This window comes from Callorhinchus milii, unplaced genomic scaffold, assembly GCF_018977255.1.
Source record: "Callorhinchus milii isolate IMCB2004 unplaced genomic scaffold, IMCB_Cmil_1.0 Scaffold4, whole genome shotgun sequence".
Classification (NCBI taxonomy): Eukaryota; Metazoa; Chordata; class Chondrichthyes; order Chimaeriformes; family Callorhinchidae; genus Callorhinchus; species Callorhinchus milii.
In genome coordinates, this window is record NW_024704745.1 from 77,636,526 (window position 1) to 77,654,018 (window position 17,493).

General features: G+C 43.6%; 1 protein-coding gene and 1 non-coding gene across 4 annotated transcripts in view; both read left to right on the forward strand.

The window, feature by feature from the left end:
* gabra5 (gamma-aminobutyric acid type A receptor subunit alpha5) overlaps positions 1-17,285 on the forward strand; it is an 81,085-nt gene extending 63,800 nt beyond the window's left edge. For all 3 annotated transcript variants that reach the window (XM_042334558.1, XM_007891109.2, XM_007891111.2), the window contains 2 exons: positions 13,087-13,298; positions 16,341-17,285. In XM_042334558.1, coding sequence (XP_042190492.1) covers positions 13,087-13,298; positions 16,341-16,619 — 491 coding nt within the window. In that variant the 3' untranslated portion in view covers positions 16,620-17,285. The remainder of the gene's footprint in view (positions 1-13,086; positions 13,299-16,340) is intronic.
* trnaa-cgc lies at positions 15,252-15,323 on the forward strand. Its single transcript has one exon. It is a non-coding gene; the product is annotated as a tRNA-Ala (tRNA).
* Positions 17,286-17,493: the final 208 nt, after the last annotated feature.

Sequence of the window (17,493 nt, forward strand, 5' to 3'; positions counted from 1 at the left end):
CTCATCACGTCTTCGAGACGTCTCAAAGCACTTCACAGAATATACCGTAACGTAAATTGACTGTATTTTTGTGGGCAAAACGAGGCAGCCAATTGAATAATAGAATAATGTAATAGAAATATGGAATATTTCTGCATAGAAGGAAGGCTTTTGGTCCATCGTGTTTGCATCATTGCTATTTGTTTGTCCAAGTTGTTCCCTTTTTAACCAAATGCTTTCCGAAACACCTTATACATAACATCCACCACATTTCCTTTATCTAAACCCTCAGTGATCTGCTCAAAAACATCAATTACATCAGTCAAAGACAAGTCAAACTCTTCAGGAATCTGTGATAACTCCTATATCGATCTATTCTTCTCTAGGTATGCATCAATTTTTTTCCCTTATAATTGACTCACAATATTTATTACCTACGGAAAAGGGATCTGCCCATCGGCTGACAACCGGGTTCCTATTTACTGTTAGATAAACAGAGGTGTGTGGTGTAAGAAAATTTGCCTAAGGTTTCGCCGTAATTCTCTACTCATCATGTGGATCTGATTCCGCTTGTAATAATAATAATAATAATCCTTGCATTTGATATAGCACTTTTCACGTCTTCTAGACATCTCAAAGCGCTTCACAGAAAATGCTGTAAAGTGAATTGACTGTATATTTGTGGGCAAACGCGGCAGCCAATTGCGCACAGCAATGTCCCACAGATAGTCGTGGATTGAAAATGACCAATTTATTATTGTTTTGTTTTGGAGGGATTATTATTAGGCTCTGTGTGGAGTAAGGGAACTTGCCCAAGGTTTCGCCTTGTCGGGAATTGAAACCAGGTGTCTCGCTTGCAAGGCGAGTATCTAACCATCTAACCACAGGACTCTAAAATTGTAAAATTGCTTATTTTTCTCTCAACGTTGAGAGTTGACAAGAAGAGCATTTGCTCATTGGTGTTTGGGCGGTTGGATTGCATTTAGTTGGTCACCGTGTGGGATAAGGAGACTGTGGAGGAAGCAGAAGATGCAGAGATGGTTCATGGTCGGTCATGAAAGGGCCTCAGACAACAAGAGAGCATAATTTCAACCACCTGCAGCTGACTAACTGGGGATCAGTGGATCATAGGAGCTTAAGGATAACCAGGAATAGCACAATGGAAACATGTTGTTTAACTGCTGGTATTCTTTGTGCTCGGGCCAGTGTAGCCTCTGTACTGCCGTTGAAGTCACAAAGTCTCTAAACTTTATATGGGGACATTACTGGGATTCGCTAGTCCATAGTCCATAGTATTGTATAGGTAGTCAGGGCATTTGATAATAGTAATAATAATAATCCTTGCATATGATATAGCGCCTCATCATGTCATTGAGATGTCGAAATGCGATTCACAGGATATACTGTAAAGTGAATTGACTGCGTATTTTGTGCGTGAAACACGGCAGCCATTTGGGGTTGGGATCAGGAGGGGTGCGGCAAGGGAGAGTGTGAAGGGTGAAGGGACTGTGGGATGGTGTTCTGAAGGGTGCTCCAGAGAATCGAGTTCAAAATCAAGAGAGAACAATGTCTGCGGAGGGAAAGGGATAGGGGTTGAAACGTGCGGGTGTGGGAATTAATTAATATTTCAGAGTTTTGTCTTGATGAGCTGGGGGATCAGGAAGTGTATCAACAGGTCAGGAAACAGAAGGCTTAAAATGTTGTTGTCTGATATTTTAATTAACATCAATGGTCTTCGCTGTACAACACGCTGTCGAGAAAAAGTGATTAGTCAACCTGTTAATTATTATACTGGCTTAACTAAATTGAAAAAACTAAATTGAAAAAAATCAGAATTAAGGCACTATCACCATAATCATCAGCCCTGAAGCCAAAATGTATGTGCTGGAAGTCCTCAACATGCAGCCGGCTTCTGGGAAGAACCACAGAGTAGTGGTTAGAGCGCTCACCTCTCAAGCGAGAGGACCCAGGTTCAATTCTCGGGCAAGGTGAAACCTTTGGCAAGTTTCCTTACTCCACACCTCTGTTTAGCCAGCAGTAAGTAGGAACCCGGTTGTTAGTTGATTGTCGCATCGCTTTCCGGGGGTAATAATCTCTCCAAAAAATAAAAAAAGAAGAAATTTGGTCACTCAATCCTCGACTGTTTGTGGGACGCTGCTGCGCGCAATTGGCTGCCGCGTTTCGCCCAGAAAATACACAGTGAAAGGCGCTTTATAAATGGAATCTTGTTGTTGTTGTTGTTGTTGTTTGCAGAATATTCTGTGAAGCGCTTTGAGACGACTCAACGACATACTAAGGCGCTATATTAAATACAAGGATTATTATTATATTATATTATTATTACTAACAATGTTGAGGATAGAGCAGCAGTTTATTGACCAGGACCTCAATGGTTCGAATCCCAGTCTGTGCTGAGTTTGTTGGGCACAGCCAGGGGATGCACATAGAGGCTAATTAGACCCCAGTCCTCCCAGGGTTAGTGAAGGATAAGCAAGCCAGGTTCCTGCTCCTAATTTCTCTAATGGAACCATGCACATGCTTCGCAGCCATGTAAGGAGAAGTCTGGCTCTGCTTTGGTGCCCTCTACAGTCAAGTGGCTTGCCAACACTGACTACCAAGAGCACACATGAATAATGGTCACTTGGGTGTGGGGGTGGAGGGGCAATCAGGACTAGTTGAACCGCATCCCACGAAGAGATGGACAGACAGTTCCTCAATTACTGGTTGTGCTCCAGCATTCAGTCCGTGTGTGAACCATGGCCGTGAGGCGTAGGTATCCACACCACCTATAGAAATAGTTTTAGAGAAATACTTAACGTAAGGAACAGTATTGAAGGTGTGGTTCAGAACACTAGTGGAGGTGATAATGGAGGGATGATAATAATAATAATCATAATAATAATAATAATTAACCTTGCATTTGATATTGTCCCTTATCACATCTTCGAGACATCTCAAAATGCTTCACAGAATATACCGTAAAGTGAATTGGTTGTATATTTTGTGGGCGAAACGTGGCAGCCAATTGCGCACAGCAGTGTCCCACAAACAGTCATGGATTGAGTGACCAGTTTATATGATTTTTTTGAAGGAATTATAACCCCCGGAAAAGCAATCCGCCAATCAATTAACAACTGGGTTCCTACTTACGCTAGGTAAACAGAGGCGTGTGTGCGGAGTAAAGCAACTTGCCTAACGTTTCACCCTGCCCAGGAATCAAACCCAGGTCTCTCGCTTGCGAGGCGAGTGCTAGAGGTGGAGTTTGGAACAGTACAACAACAACAACAATAACTTGCATTTGCATAGAACCCTTCAAACAGGATAGTGTCTCGGAGCCCTGCACAATGATGGAGTTGGACACAGTGGGACAGGGGGAGGGAAGGAAGATATGGAAAGTGGTATTGGAGGTGGATTGGAGACAGCGTAGGGGGTACCATCCAACTAGTTTCTGACCAGCACTGTCCTTTTGTCTCGAGGCAGCCTGTTCCCAGTTGAAAAGTTTACGTGACAGGGCTAGAGTGGGATTTCTTTTAATAAAAAGAAGATCAAATTTCCTGTCCCAGATTATTACGGTTTCTTCAATTCAGCTCAATTTCCATGAAATAAAATAATGGCATTTCAGTTTTAAATTGAATTGCAGCATTTGCAGTGAAGATTTTACCCATATGCTTTGAGAGTGCCTGAATAAATCTCCTGTGACTACCTCGCAAACACACACTTTGTTATACCACTGGGTTAACACAGAGCAACCAATACCGCTATAGTGCAGAGCGAGTCTACAACGATCAATACTCTGTTACAGCTCAGGCTATTACAGACAAACATATATTCTGTCTCATCACAGTCTAATACAGACAAACAATGCACTGCTGTAGCAAGTGTTAACGTACACAAGATTATAATAATCCTTGATATAGCACCATATCACGTCATTGAGACGTCTCAAAGCGCTTCACAGAATATTCTGTAAAATGGATTGACTGTATATTTTGTGGGCAAAACGTAGCAGCCAATTGTGCACAGCTGTGTCCTAATTATTGTCATTATTAGTATTATTATTTTGGAGAGATCATTACCCCAGAAAGCAATCCGCTAATCGACTAACAACCGGGTTCCTACTTACAGCTTGGTAAACCGAAGCACGTGAAGTAAGGAAACTTTGTAAATACTATTAATATTAAGTATTATTCAATAATAATATTTACTGAATTATTGATTGAATATATTGAACATATCTATATATATATATAGAGCACTGACCAATATGCTGCCGAGGTATTAGAGTTGTCAAAGAGGAGAAAGCTTTCTCATTTCCCAGACACAGGGAAATTTCCATGTGTAGGCGGCATGTGAATACAGTATTCACAACAACTTGAATTTAAATAACACCCTTCATGCAGGAGATGATGGAGGGCAACCTGAGCCTGGGCAACTGCAGCAAGTGTCTGAAGCTGAGGAAGCTCCAGCTCAGAGAAGCTGAGCTGGAATCTGAGGTGCAGACATTGCACGGTATTAGGGAAAGTGAGAGCTTCCTGGATAGTTTCATCCGGGAGACAATCAGTCCCCGAGACTCAGGGAACGTACGGATTACGTTACTACTCAAGGACAGAACGGGTGACTGACAGGTAAGGGGACTCCAGAGAGAGTTGTGGAGAACCCCCAGGCTTTAACCTTGTCCAACAGGTACAAGATACCTGCAACCTGTTGGACAAGGAAGGATGAGGAGGATGGGAAAACTGACTCCAGCACCGCTATACAGTAGGGGAGGGGAGATGGACAGATTTTAGTTGAAATTGGGGGCGAGACAGTCAGGAGGACAGACACACTTCTCTGCAGCCACAACCAGGAGACACGAAGGCTCTTTTGCCTTCCTGGGGTCAGGGTGAAGGAAATCTCTTCAGGGCTGGAGAAGAATTTGAGACAGGAGGGGGAGCTTCCAATTGTGATAATCCATACAGGTATCAACAATATAGGTAGAACGAGTAGGGACGACTTGAGTGAGTTCAAGGAATTGGGAATTAAATTAAAAAGTAGAACTTCCAAGGTAATAATATTGGGATTCCTGCCTGAGCCATGTCCAAATTGGTACAGGCACAAACAAATTAAAGAATTAAATGCGTGGCTGACAGAGTGGTGCGGAGGGCAGGGGTTTCATTTTAAGGGCCACTGGCACCAATATTGGGGGAAAAAGGGAGCTATTCCACAGAGATGGGCTCCACCTAAACCGGGCTGGGACCAATGTCCTGGCAAAACGAATAAGTAGGGAGGTAGGCAGAGCTTTAAACTACTAAGCGGAGGGGAGGGAGGGTTACAGCTACAGTTAGAAGTAAACCAGAAAAACTAAGAACGATGAAGGTGGTAGAACAGATTAACAAAGGACATAAACAGTGTGTGTCGAGGGACAAGAAGCTCCGCAAAGAAAATAGGGCATTAGCGAGTAGGTGAAATAGCAAGAAGTTAAAATTAAAGGCGCTATATCTGAATGCACGAAGCATTCGTCATAAGAGAGATGAATTAATGGCACAAATAGAAACAAACGGGTATGATCTAGTAGCCATTACTGAGATGTGGTTATAGGGAGATCAAGGGGGGAGCTAAATATTCCAGGGTGTTTGGCATATAGGAAAGATAGGCAATGTGAAAAACAAGGTGGGGGGATAGCCCTACTAATAAAGGATGGAATAAAAACAGTAGAGAGGAAGGATTTTAAATCAGAAAATCAGGATGTAGAGTCAGTATGGGTGGAATTACAAAATAACAAGGGGCAGAAAACACGAGTGGGAGTAGTTTATAGACCCCCGAACAGCAGTCACAGTATTGCGCAGAGTATTAACCAGGAAATTAGTGGAGCGTGTAGCAAAGAAAGTACACTAATAGTGGGTGATTTTAATCTTCATATAGACTCGGAAAACCAAATTGGCAAAGTAAGTTTTAGAATGCATTCGAAATAGTTTTCTAGATCAGTATGAACCAACCAGGGGACAGGCGATCCTAGATCTTGTTTTATGTAATGAAATAGGGCTAATCAGGAATCTGGAAGTTAAGGCTCCTCTGGGGCAGAGTGACCATAACATGATGGAATTTAGCATTAAGTTAGACAGCGATGTAATTTAGTCCGAAGCAAGGGTCTTAAATTTAAATAGAGCCAACTTTGCAGGTATGAGAGAGGATTTAGCTAAAATAGACTGGGGAATTAGATTGAAGGATATGACAGTAGACCAGCAATGGCAAACCTTTAAAGATATACAACAACAACAAAATTACACTTATTTTTTAACATCAGGAAGACAACCCAAAGCGCTGAACAGTCAGATGTCGGGGCCCGAGCGTGGCGGAGGGGTGGTGTAGGGGTGAGGGAAGGCAGAGAGGTGGGAGGGAGACCAAATGCACGGTCGAAGAGAAGGGTCTTGAGACCGGCCTTGAAGGAGGCAAGGGAGGAAGCGAGGTGAAGGGACTGTGGGATGGAGTTCCAGAGTGTGGGGGCAGAGAGGCTGAAAGCTCGGCCACCGATGGTAGGATGAGTCGGGCAGGAGACATGGAGCAGCCGGAGCCCGATGAACGGAGGGAGTGGGCAGGTTGGTAGGGAGTCAGCAGGTCAGAGAGGTAGGAGGGGGCGAGGCCATGGATGGCCTTAAAGGTGAGGACGAGGATCCTGAGTTCGATCGTCTGGGGGATGGGGAGCCAGTGGAGTTGAGCGAGGGTGGGAGTGATGGGGTCGCGGAGCCTGGTGCGTGAGAGTACACGAGCTGCAGAGTTTTGGATGATCTGCAGCTTGTGAGGGGAAGAGCTGGGAAGGCCGATGAGGAGGGAGTTCCCGTAATCACGCCTTGAGGTGACGTATGTGTGGGTGAGGGTTTGGGCAGCCTGAGGGGTGAGGCAGTGGCGGAGTCTGGCAATGTTGCGGAGGTGGTGGTAGACAGTGCCGGTCATGGCGCGGATGTGGGGCAGAAAGGACAGTTCAGTGTCAAACAAGACACCCAGGTTCCTGACTGGCTTAGTGAGGTTCAGTGTGCAGCCGTGGAGGCTGATGCTGACAGCGCCTGAGGTTATATAGTGCATAATTCCCAGCGATTACATATTCCTTTGAGGAATAATAATACCACGGGAAAAGTGGTTCCACTCTGGGTAACGAACAGTTAGGGAAAGTATAAAATTAAAAGAAGAGACAAAAAGAGCAGTAAACCCGAGGATTGGGAGGGCTTCAGAGACCAACAAAGACAAACTAAGAAACCAATCAGGAGGGAGAAAATGGATGATGAGGGCAAAGTAGCCAGGAACATAAAGACAGACTGCAAGAGTATTTACAAATACATAAAGAGGAAGAGACTATCAAAAGTGAATGTGGGTCTTGCTTCTTGCCTTCACGTTAGAAGACACTGAAAACTTACCAAAAATAGAGGGGAACCAAGAAACTAATGTTAGTGAGCAACTTTGGGAAATTAACATCAGTAAAGAATTAGTACAAGAGAAACTGTTGGGATTGAAAAATGACAAATCCCCTGGACCTGATCCCAGGGTTTTAAAAGAGGCGGCGGCTGAGATAGTGGATGCCTTGATTTGATCTTCCAAAATTCTCTGGATTCTGGAGCGGTTCCCATTGATTGGAAGATCTCAAAAATAACACCACTATTTAGGAAGGGTGGGGGAGAGAGAAGATAGGAAACTATAGACCAGTCAGTCTGACATCAGTGATAGGGAAAATTCTAGAATCCTTTATTAGGGACGTCGTAGTGGGATACTTAGAAGACCATAACATGATGAGGCAGAGTCAACATGGGTTTACAAAAGGGAAGTCATGCTTAACTAATCTTTTGGAGTTTTTTAAGGATGTAACTAGCAGATTAGATAGTGGAGAACCAGTAAATGTAGCGTATTTAGATTTTCAGAAGGCATTTGACAAGGTGCCACATAAAAGGCTGCTACACAAGATTAGGGCCCATGGAATTAAAGGCAATATATTAGCATGGATCGAAGAGTGGCTAACGGAAGAAAACAGAGAGTAGGGATAAACAGGTCCTTCTCAGATTGGCGAGATGTGACTAGTGGAGTGCCACAAGGATCAGTGCTTGACCCTTACAATCTATATCAATGATCTAGACGAGGACATAGAACTTAAAATATCTAAATTCACAGATGATACTAAGCTAGGTGGGAGAGTAAGCTCTGAGGAGGACACAAAAAGATTGCCAAGGGATATAGATAGGCGAGGTGAGTGGGCAAGAAGGTGGCAGATGGAACATAATGTGGGGAAGTGTGAAGTTATTCACCTAGGTAGTAAAAACAGAAAAGCAGATTATTTTCTAGAGGGGGAGAGACGAGATAGTGTTAGTGTTCAGAGGGATTTGTGTGTCCTTGTACACCAGTCACAAAAACTTAGTATGCAGGTACAGCAAGTAACAACAACGACACAACAACTTGGATCTATATAGCGCCCTCCACGCCGGAGGCATCTCAGAACTCTTCACAGTAACGGATCCCGGGCCGAGCCGGGGGGGAGGGGGAGGGGGAAGAAGGTGACCAAAAGCGCGGTCAAAAAGAAAGGTCTTCAGCAGAGACCTGAAAATGGGAAAGGAGGGAGCGAGATAAAGGGAGTGAGGAAAGGAGTTTCAGAGCCTCAGGGCATAGTGGCTGAAGGCACGGCCGCCGAGGGTGGAGCGGAGGACTCGGGGGACGAGGAGGAGGCCAGACCCGGAGGAACGAAGGCAACGGCCACTGTTTTGAGGAGAGGAGGTCAGAGAGGTCGGGGGGGTGCAGAGGAGTGCAGGGACTTGAATACAAGGATATTACGAGGGTATGAAATCAACGAGGAAGGCTAATGACATTTTGGCATTTATTGCCAAAGGTTTAGAATACAAGAGTAGGGAAGTCTTGCTGCAACTGTATAGGGCTTTGGTGAGACCGCATCGAGAGTATTGTGTACAGTTTAGGCATTCTTATTTAAGAAAGGACATACTCGCCTTAGAGGGGGTGCAGAGTAGATTCACTCGACTAGTTCCTGGGATAGGGGGTTGACCTATGAGGATAGGCTGAATAAACTAGGGCTATAATTCTCTAGAATATAGAAGAATTAGGGATGATCTTATAGAAACATATAAGATTCTTATGAGGTTTGACAAAGTAGACAAGAGTGAGACATTTCCCCTGGTAGGAGAATTTATAACTAGGGATCACAGTCTTAAGATGAAGGGTCAGCTCTTTCGAACAGAGTTGAGGAAACACTTCTTCACTCAGAGGGTAGTAAATTTATGGAATTCTCTATCCCAAAAGGCTGCAGATGCTCAGTCCTTGAACATATTCAAGCCTGAGATTGATAGATTTCTAAAGAATAGAAGGATTAAGAGATATGGGGATAGAGTCGGCAGATGGAGTTAGGTTAGAAGATCAGCCATGATCTTATTGAATAGCGGGGAAGACTCAAGGGGCCGAATGGCCTTCTCCTGCTCCTAATTCCTATGATCCTATGAGAGAGGGAGTACCAGAGCTTCCAGAGTGGCGTAGTGGCTGAAAGCATGACCGCCGTACAGAGAAACCAAGACACTGACTGCTGAAGAATTGTGGCATAGCTGAAAAATATTTGTCAGAAAAGAGCAAACTTTTTCATTCTGTTGAGGTATCGCAATGCTTTAATAATAATAAACCCAAAGAAATCCTAATGTAAATTATATTATGGTTCATCCATACAATACGTTCTAATATTCTTGATCATCTAAATTAGCTGCAAGCCAGTATGGAGCAGATTATAGGTTCAACGACAAGTTTGTCAAAGAAACCTGCAGGTACCTTGATTTAACACATTTATTTTACCAAAAACTTTACAAAAAAAGCACAAAAGTGCATAGGATTTATTAGATTTCATGTTTCGGAAGAAGCTTTTGAATGTGGGGGGCATTCCTCATGTAAAGCCCATTTATTCAGAATGTAATTTTCTGCTCAGCTGGGTGTCTGACACCTGCAGAAACCCATCAGCGTGCTTAAGAGTATCGAAAGTAAACTGAGAATTAACATAGATTGCTGGAATGGAAAGCGTACTCTCTGCCTGGAGACGAGCACCCTGCCTGTCTAACTCCGGAGAGTATTAGGCAAAGGTTGGCAAGAGCCAAGGCTTGGGGACCCCAGAGTGCGTGTTGGGGTAACTGCTGGAGTCTAACCAACTCAAACCACATAGCTTGCCATTGAGAGCAAGCTCACCTGCTGCTTGTCCAGCTAGGACCACCCTACCTGTTAGGGCTTTGGGTTGGAGGGTTAACAGGAGCTGACTGTGAAGAATCCCTGACCACTTTTGTGTGTTCAAAGTCCGTGACATGGAGCATGAACCCACAACCTTTTGGTTAAGAGGCGAGAATGGTAGATGTACTGAAGTGGATGCAGTATATTCCGTGAAGCGCTGTTAGACATCTCGAAGACATGGTAAGGCGCGATATCAAATGCAAGGATTATTATTATTGTCATTATGCCCGAAAAAGGAGGGATCTGAATAGAAAGAAAGTATCATCCCAATAGGGAGAGAAGTGAGTAGAACACTTAGGCTCGATAGCATGGGCTGAATAGTCATAGGTTGATTGATTGATAGTAGAGAGAGTACGTGAAGCATAAGAGTCTTGTAATTCACTGCATTTAGAATGAGACAGTTTCACATTCAGCTTGTTGTCAGCCTGGCTCGGTTAGTAGTACTCTCTCCTCTTGCTCACATGGTCAAGGGAAGAAAGGGGTGGGGAGGAGGCAGGGTGAGCATGGCCTATCTTTGTGTGTTTTTTAGCTGGACGTTAAAGATCCCAGGGCACCGTTTGATACCAGGTTAGAGTTCATTCTGGCCTTGCAGCTCACGGATGATCCTGGGCCAAATGTCACTGCTAATCTCACGCAGTACAGAGGCAAAGTAACAGAGGAAATGTCATTACATCTACCTCCAAGGTGAAGAGAGGCAGAAAGAGTCTATCAGACTAGAGTCACCAAGAATAGCAATGGCCTCTAATGGGAAATCCCATTGTAAACAGATCATGGAAATGCAGCTATTTTTAGTACTCCACTTCATCTCCAAAGACGGAATCAACCGCTTTTTAAAAGCACAAGGAAAGATTGGCAGGGATTGGCTGACGTGTGACAAATTCACGGACCCTCTCCCCCGACACCCCCACCTCACAGGCAGCAAAGTTAGACAGCAATTTTATGTCACATCTCCCTGTTACCAGCAGAACTCAAATAAAAACAGAAATATGTCTCTGGCAGTTTGTCTAAGTGGAGTTTACAACAACAACAACAATAATAATAATAATCCTTGCATTTGATATAGTGTTTTTCACGTCGGGAGGACATCCCAAAGCGCTTCACAGAACACACTGTAAAGTGAATTGACTGTATATTTGTGGGCGAACGCGGCAGCCAATTGCGCACAGCAATGTCCCACAAACAGTCGTAGATTGAAAATGACCAATTTATTATTGTTTTTTGTTTTGGAGGTATTATTAGGCTCTGTGTGGAGTAAGGAAACTTGCCCAAGGTTTCGCCCTCTGCCTGGAATTGAACTCAGGTGTCTCGCTTGCAAAGCGAGTGCTCTAACCACTGAGCTACAGGACTCCACGAGTGAGGTGGCCGTAAGCATGGTCAGAGAGGAATTTCTTTAGGTGACATCTGAAGCTGGACACAGGGGTTGGGGCAGGTAGTTCCAGAGCTTGGGGTTTAGGGGTAGAGTTGTGAGGTATGAGCAGGTTGGAGAGGTAGGAGGGTGCTAGGGAGTGTGAATGGTTTGTAGGTTAGTATGAGGATCTTGAAGTCGAAACAAAACACTATCTATAATAATAATAAAATAATAATAATAAAGATCTTATGGGCAAAGCTTGCATACAAAGAGTAGTTTAATATCAATTACATTCCAGAGAAATGTAACTCATTTACTGAAATGCTTATTACATTTTCAGTATTTTTCCATTGCCTTTTAAATAATGCATTATTGTAGTACTACAGAATATTACTAATATTGCTTACATTTGATGCAATGTCTCTTACCTGGGCACGATGTCGTAAAGAGTTTCCCAGCTTTTACCCTAAATTGTAGTGACTGTGTATTGGTTGGCAAAATGCAACAGCCAACTTGCACGCAATAATGTCCCACAAACAGCCACGAAGGTTGATTGTTGGCCAGGGCACCGGGATACACTTGCTTCTCATTACAAATAGTGCCAATGGGATCTTCAATAGCCACCTGAGCAGGTAACCTGGACCTCAGTTTAACATCTAAACGGAAGGACTTCACCTCCGACAATGCAACATACCCCCACCCCCCCCTGAGCACTCTTATTGGAAGTCAGCTTAAACTGTGAATTCAAAGTCCTGGCATTAGGCTGGAACCAAACCTTCTGACTCGCATTCGTCTGGCGTTTAACAATCTGAAGCGTCTCAAGGCGCTTTTACAGTAATTGTTGTCAAGTGCGTTGACTATTTTCGTAGGGAAAAGTAGAAGCCATTTTGCACATAGCAAAGGCCCAACCTTCACCACCACCACCAGCAACAACAACTTGCACTTATATAGCGTCCTCCACACAGGGTAGCGCTTCAGAGCGCTTTACAGTGGCGGAGTTAGGGTGGGGAGGTGGCTGTAAGCGTGGTCGAAGACATGTTTGTGGTTAACAAAAATCTACCCTGCTTCTCATTGAAAAAGTGGAAAAAAAACCTCTTTTTATACACTGTACAAAAATATCATGGCATGACAATTACTATTTTTATAAAAAGCAATTTACGAATGGCCACAAATTCAAAGCAATGCGTGGAACCAACATAAACCACTTTAAAATAAATACAACCTCAAAAAATACACACATACACACACGCACGCAAGATATAAACCCTTCAGAACTTGCTGTCTGATTGCACAACAATACACCATGATTGAATATTCTGTGTTATCAAGACCATGGGGTAGATGAGGAACATAGGCAACCAATGTAAGCAGCAAACATTGGAATTTTGTCACAAAATTATTCATCATCCGATCTCTTTGACTTGTTTTGATGTAAAGCGTGAAATCCATGAGTTCGGACACACTCATGACAATGTCTTACTCTCAGTCAATTATAGTCCGACTGATACGAGCTCTGTCTGCTTCTCCCTCAGGCGTAACTACCGTGTTGACAATGACAACGCTGAGCATAAGTGCCCGAAACTCCCTGCCCAAAGTGGCTTACGCCACCGCCATGGATTGGTTCATCGCTGTGTGCTATGCATTTGTGTTTTCCGCTCTAATCGAGTTCGCTACGGTCAATTACTTCACCAAGCGAAGCTGGGCGTGGGATGGCAAAAAAGCACTGGAGGCTTTCCAACCCAAGGTGAGAGCTTTTACATTTTGTTTTGTAGATGATGTCTAAATATCCATGGCATCTGACTGGAGGGTTTTACGGGCTATGTTGTAAAGGGTAGGCAAATGGTATCAACTTACAGGACAACCACAATCTGAGGAACATCACTAGATCGAAAGATTGGTTCACATCAAGAGGCAACTTAAGCTAGTTTGATCTTATGCTTCCAAAACACCTACCCTAGTGTCCGCTCTCACAATATCAAGCTGTTTTATTTTATGTCTCCCAATGTCCTTGTCTCAATCACCCTTCCTGGCAAGACGTTCCAATCTTTAATTACCCATTGGGCAAAGAAATACTTCCTGGTTCCTTTCCTGAAATTGCCTATCGCAAACCTAAACCTATTTCCTGTTGTCCTGCTGTCTTGCCAACATCCAAAAGTATTTTTTGAGTTGATCTGTTGTTGCTCACAGCTCGTTCCTCTAACAATGGGGATCATCCTCGTTGCTCTTCTCTGGACTGCCTCTGAGGTTGGGAAAGTGGCAGAATTCCCATTTGAAATCATAGTTGACCTACAAAATGCACAGTCACTACACTTTTCATTAAACCTGTGCAGCGTTTTGAGATATATTAATAATAATCCTTGCGTTTCATATTGTGTCTCATCACGTCATCGAGGCATCTCACAGAATCGGCTGTAAAGTGGATTGACTGTATTTTTGTGAAAGGCGAGGGATTTTCGAGTGGTTGAGATCTCTGGAAAAGGCACACTTCTCCAGTGTAAATCCAAGACATTGTCAATGGTGACCTGACCTGTCTATCCCGCTCATCAGTGAGACTCGGAAGTGCAGATGTGTCCTTAACCGAGATCCAGGGGCTGCTTTGATGGTTTCTAACAGAACAAATACCATTCTGTGCAGTTACCTTATTGAAAAGAAGTTGAATCAACGCTTTGGTGCTCAGATATGCCGTTAGTGTTCCCTGAAGGAAAGAGCCAATGCAACAAAGCATTGTCTTTCATACATATTGATACCCTTTATGTAGGCTCAATATACATCAGCCTGGCTCAGTTAGCTCTCGCCTCTTAAGTCCTGTTGTGGGTTCAAGTCCCACATCTGGATTTTGAACTCACATGGTCTAAGCTGACTCTCCAGTGCTGTACTCAGGTGTGCTGCATTGTTGGAGGTATCGTCCTTCAGATCAGAAGCTAAACCGAGATCCCGTCTACGCCCGTTCAGGTAGATGTTTAAGATTCCACGACACAATGCGAAAAGACAAGAGATTGTCTCCCGGTGTCCTGGCCAAGAATTCCGCAAAATTATATCAGTCACTCACCTCAAGGCTGTTTGTGGGACATTGCCCTGCACAATTGTGCTACCAAATTTGTCTACAAATACAGTCACTTCGTTTCACAGTTCAGCCTGTCCTTCCAATGTGATATTAAATGCAAGGTTCACTATTATTATCATTATTATTAGCGGAGCCAGGCTTACACCGGAACAAATTTGCTGCCACATTCGCCTACAAGATACGCAGTCACTGCACGTTACAGTAAAATCCCGGGAAGTGCTTTAAGACATCCTCCAGGCATGAAAGGCACTATCAAAAGCAAGAATTTTTATTATAATATTTATTTTCAAGTTATGCATGCAGTGCTGCTTAACATTCACATCCAGAGAGCAACAAAGCACCGGTTCCTTCCTGCCCATGCGGAAACAACAATGGCAAGCTAAAATTAAACAGCGTCCGTCCCAAAATAGCTCGTTGGACTAGGCTGGTATTGTCAATAGGAAGGAGAAGAAAACAGTGGGTCCAGAAGGTTGCCGTTGACGGAGATTCGGGCAAATTTCAATTGCAAATTGATTTGCAAATACAAATGAAGTCACGCTAAGCAGCTGTTCCTTTTGATAAAGGTATCTTTCTCTTGGTTGCAACCGCATGGCAGCCACATCAGGCCTTTTCATTCCCAGTGCTAAAGTGTGGAGTCCTGTAGCTCAGTGGTTAGAGCACTCGCCTCGCAAGCGAGAGACCTGGGTTCGATTCCCGGCAGGGCGAAACGCTGGGCAAGTTTCCTTACTCCACATGCCTCTGTTTACTCAGCAGTAAGTAGGAACACGGTTGGCGGAATGCTTTTCTAGGGATAATAATCCCTCAAAAAAACAATAATAGTAATTTGATCACTCAGTCCACGACTGTTTGTGTGTGGGACATTGCTGTGCGCAATTGGCTGCTGGGTTTCGCCCACAAATATACAGTCAATTCACTCTACATTATATCCTGTGAAGCGCTTTGAGACGTCTCGAAGACGTGAAAAGCGCCATATCAAAATGCAAGGATTATTATTATATTAAAGGTTTATCACAATAAGAGAAGCCGTTATGTCTCTCCTCAGAATCTATCCCTCACTTAATGTAACGTGATAACTCGTAATCCTCCCAGCGAATAGAAAGCACGAGGCGTCAATCTGAATGCTGTTTAGTATCCATTCAGTGGTCCATTAATAATCCGAGATATCATCGCATTGTGCAAGGGAACTGAGTGAAGGGGGAGGGGAGAGGGAAGGGGAAAAGAAATGTTTTTATTTGTTTCAAGAACAAATCAGATAGATTGCTGCTAGAAAATATTATCTCGGGATACAGTATATAGTTTGAGACACGACATGTCAAGTGACTGCCAGGATGGTGGAAGGCGAACTAGATGGACCTTGGTCTTCTTTTGCCAGCAAATTCTTATGATCTGAAGGAAGGTTGGTTCCCCACCCCCAGCTCGTCGACAAGCCATCGTCTTGGGATGTCCTCTCGATGTAAATTTGTTACAATGATAGCAATCCTTACATTTGGTTTAGTGCCTTTCACATTAGGAGGATGTCACAAAGAGCTTCACAGGATATACTGTAAACTGTGTGTATTGTGGGCAAACTCGGCCATCAATTTGCACACAGCAATGTCCCACATACACACGTGAAGTGAGTATTAATAACAATAATCCTTGCATTTGATATCGCGCCTTATCACATCTTCGGGACGTTTCAAAGTGCATAAATGAACAATTGTTGTTATTGTTGTTGAACAGAGAAGGGAAGCCATGGCGAAGAACATGAATAATGACTATGCTATCAGAGAGACGACTAGGGAACCGGTCATTGCAAGTATTTCAAAGAGCACCACGGTCCAGATGAAGACAGCGGAAGAAAGGATAGTGGAGAGCAAAAGGTCTTACAACAGTGTCAGCAGGATTGACAAAATGGCCAGGGTGATATTTCCTGTTCTCTTTGGAATATTTAACTTGGTTTATTGGTCAACATACCTGAACAGGGAGCCTATTACAACAAGTAACGCTTCCCCAAATTAAACAGTTTGGAAAACGTACAGATTTCTCTGTACGTTGGCCATTAGTCTAAAGTAGTGATGTAACCAGGTAAGATTTTAAGCACTTGATACTTTTATATTGTACATTTATTCAACGTTTCAGAACTTTTTTCACATAGTGTAATTTGCATGTCTTTTGCGTAGAACAAAGCAGATTAAACCAGACTTGCCTTGACGATTTCAATATGTAACTGCAATCAAGCCAGGGCACAACAATAACTTTGAGAATGCTGCATTTAATGAACAATAATATTGAAATCCAACTTTTGAGTGTACAGGTTGAAACTAATGTACTGTACATAATTGACACTAGGATTCAGTGTCTCGTTTCAATAGTCCTAATTTGTGGTTTACTATTAAGATAAGACTGGTGTGAGCTTCTGGTTTGATTAATTGACCATTCTCTTCGGGAAGGAGGTAAAGCATAATATCTTTGGGGTTGAATTGGCTCCAAGGTGACGTGTTGACAATGGAATACCAGAATTGAGACAACCCTCTCTGTGGCACTCTCGGTTATTCTATTCCTGAGCCAGGCAGGTCCGCACTGATGTTGGACTAGCCAGCGCATTGTCAGAAGCACTAGGAGAAGCATTCTTTGTCACTAGGGGCAGGGAAACCTCCCACTCAGCTCCCGTTAACCTTGCAAGCCAAGTCCCTAATGGGTTGGGTGGTCCAAGCTGGACAAGCAGCAAGAAGCTTGCCTAACAGTGCTTGCCATGTCAAACTGCAAGGTTTTAACTGTTTAAACTCCAGAGATACCCAAATGCATGCTCTCGGGTCCCCAAGCCTTGGGTCTTGCCAGCCTGGACTTAACTATTTCCATCATTGGGTGAGCAGGGTTTCAGGGGAGAGAGAAT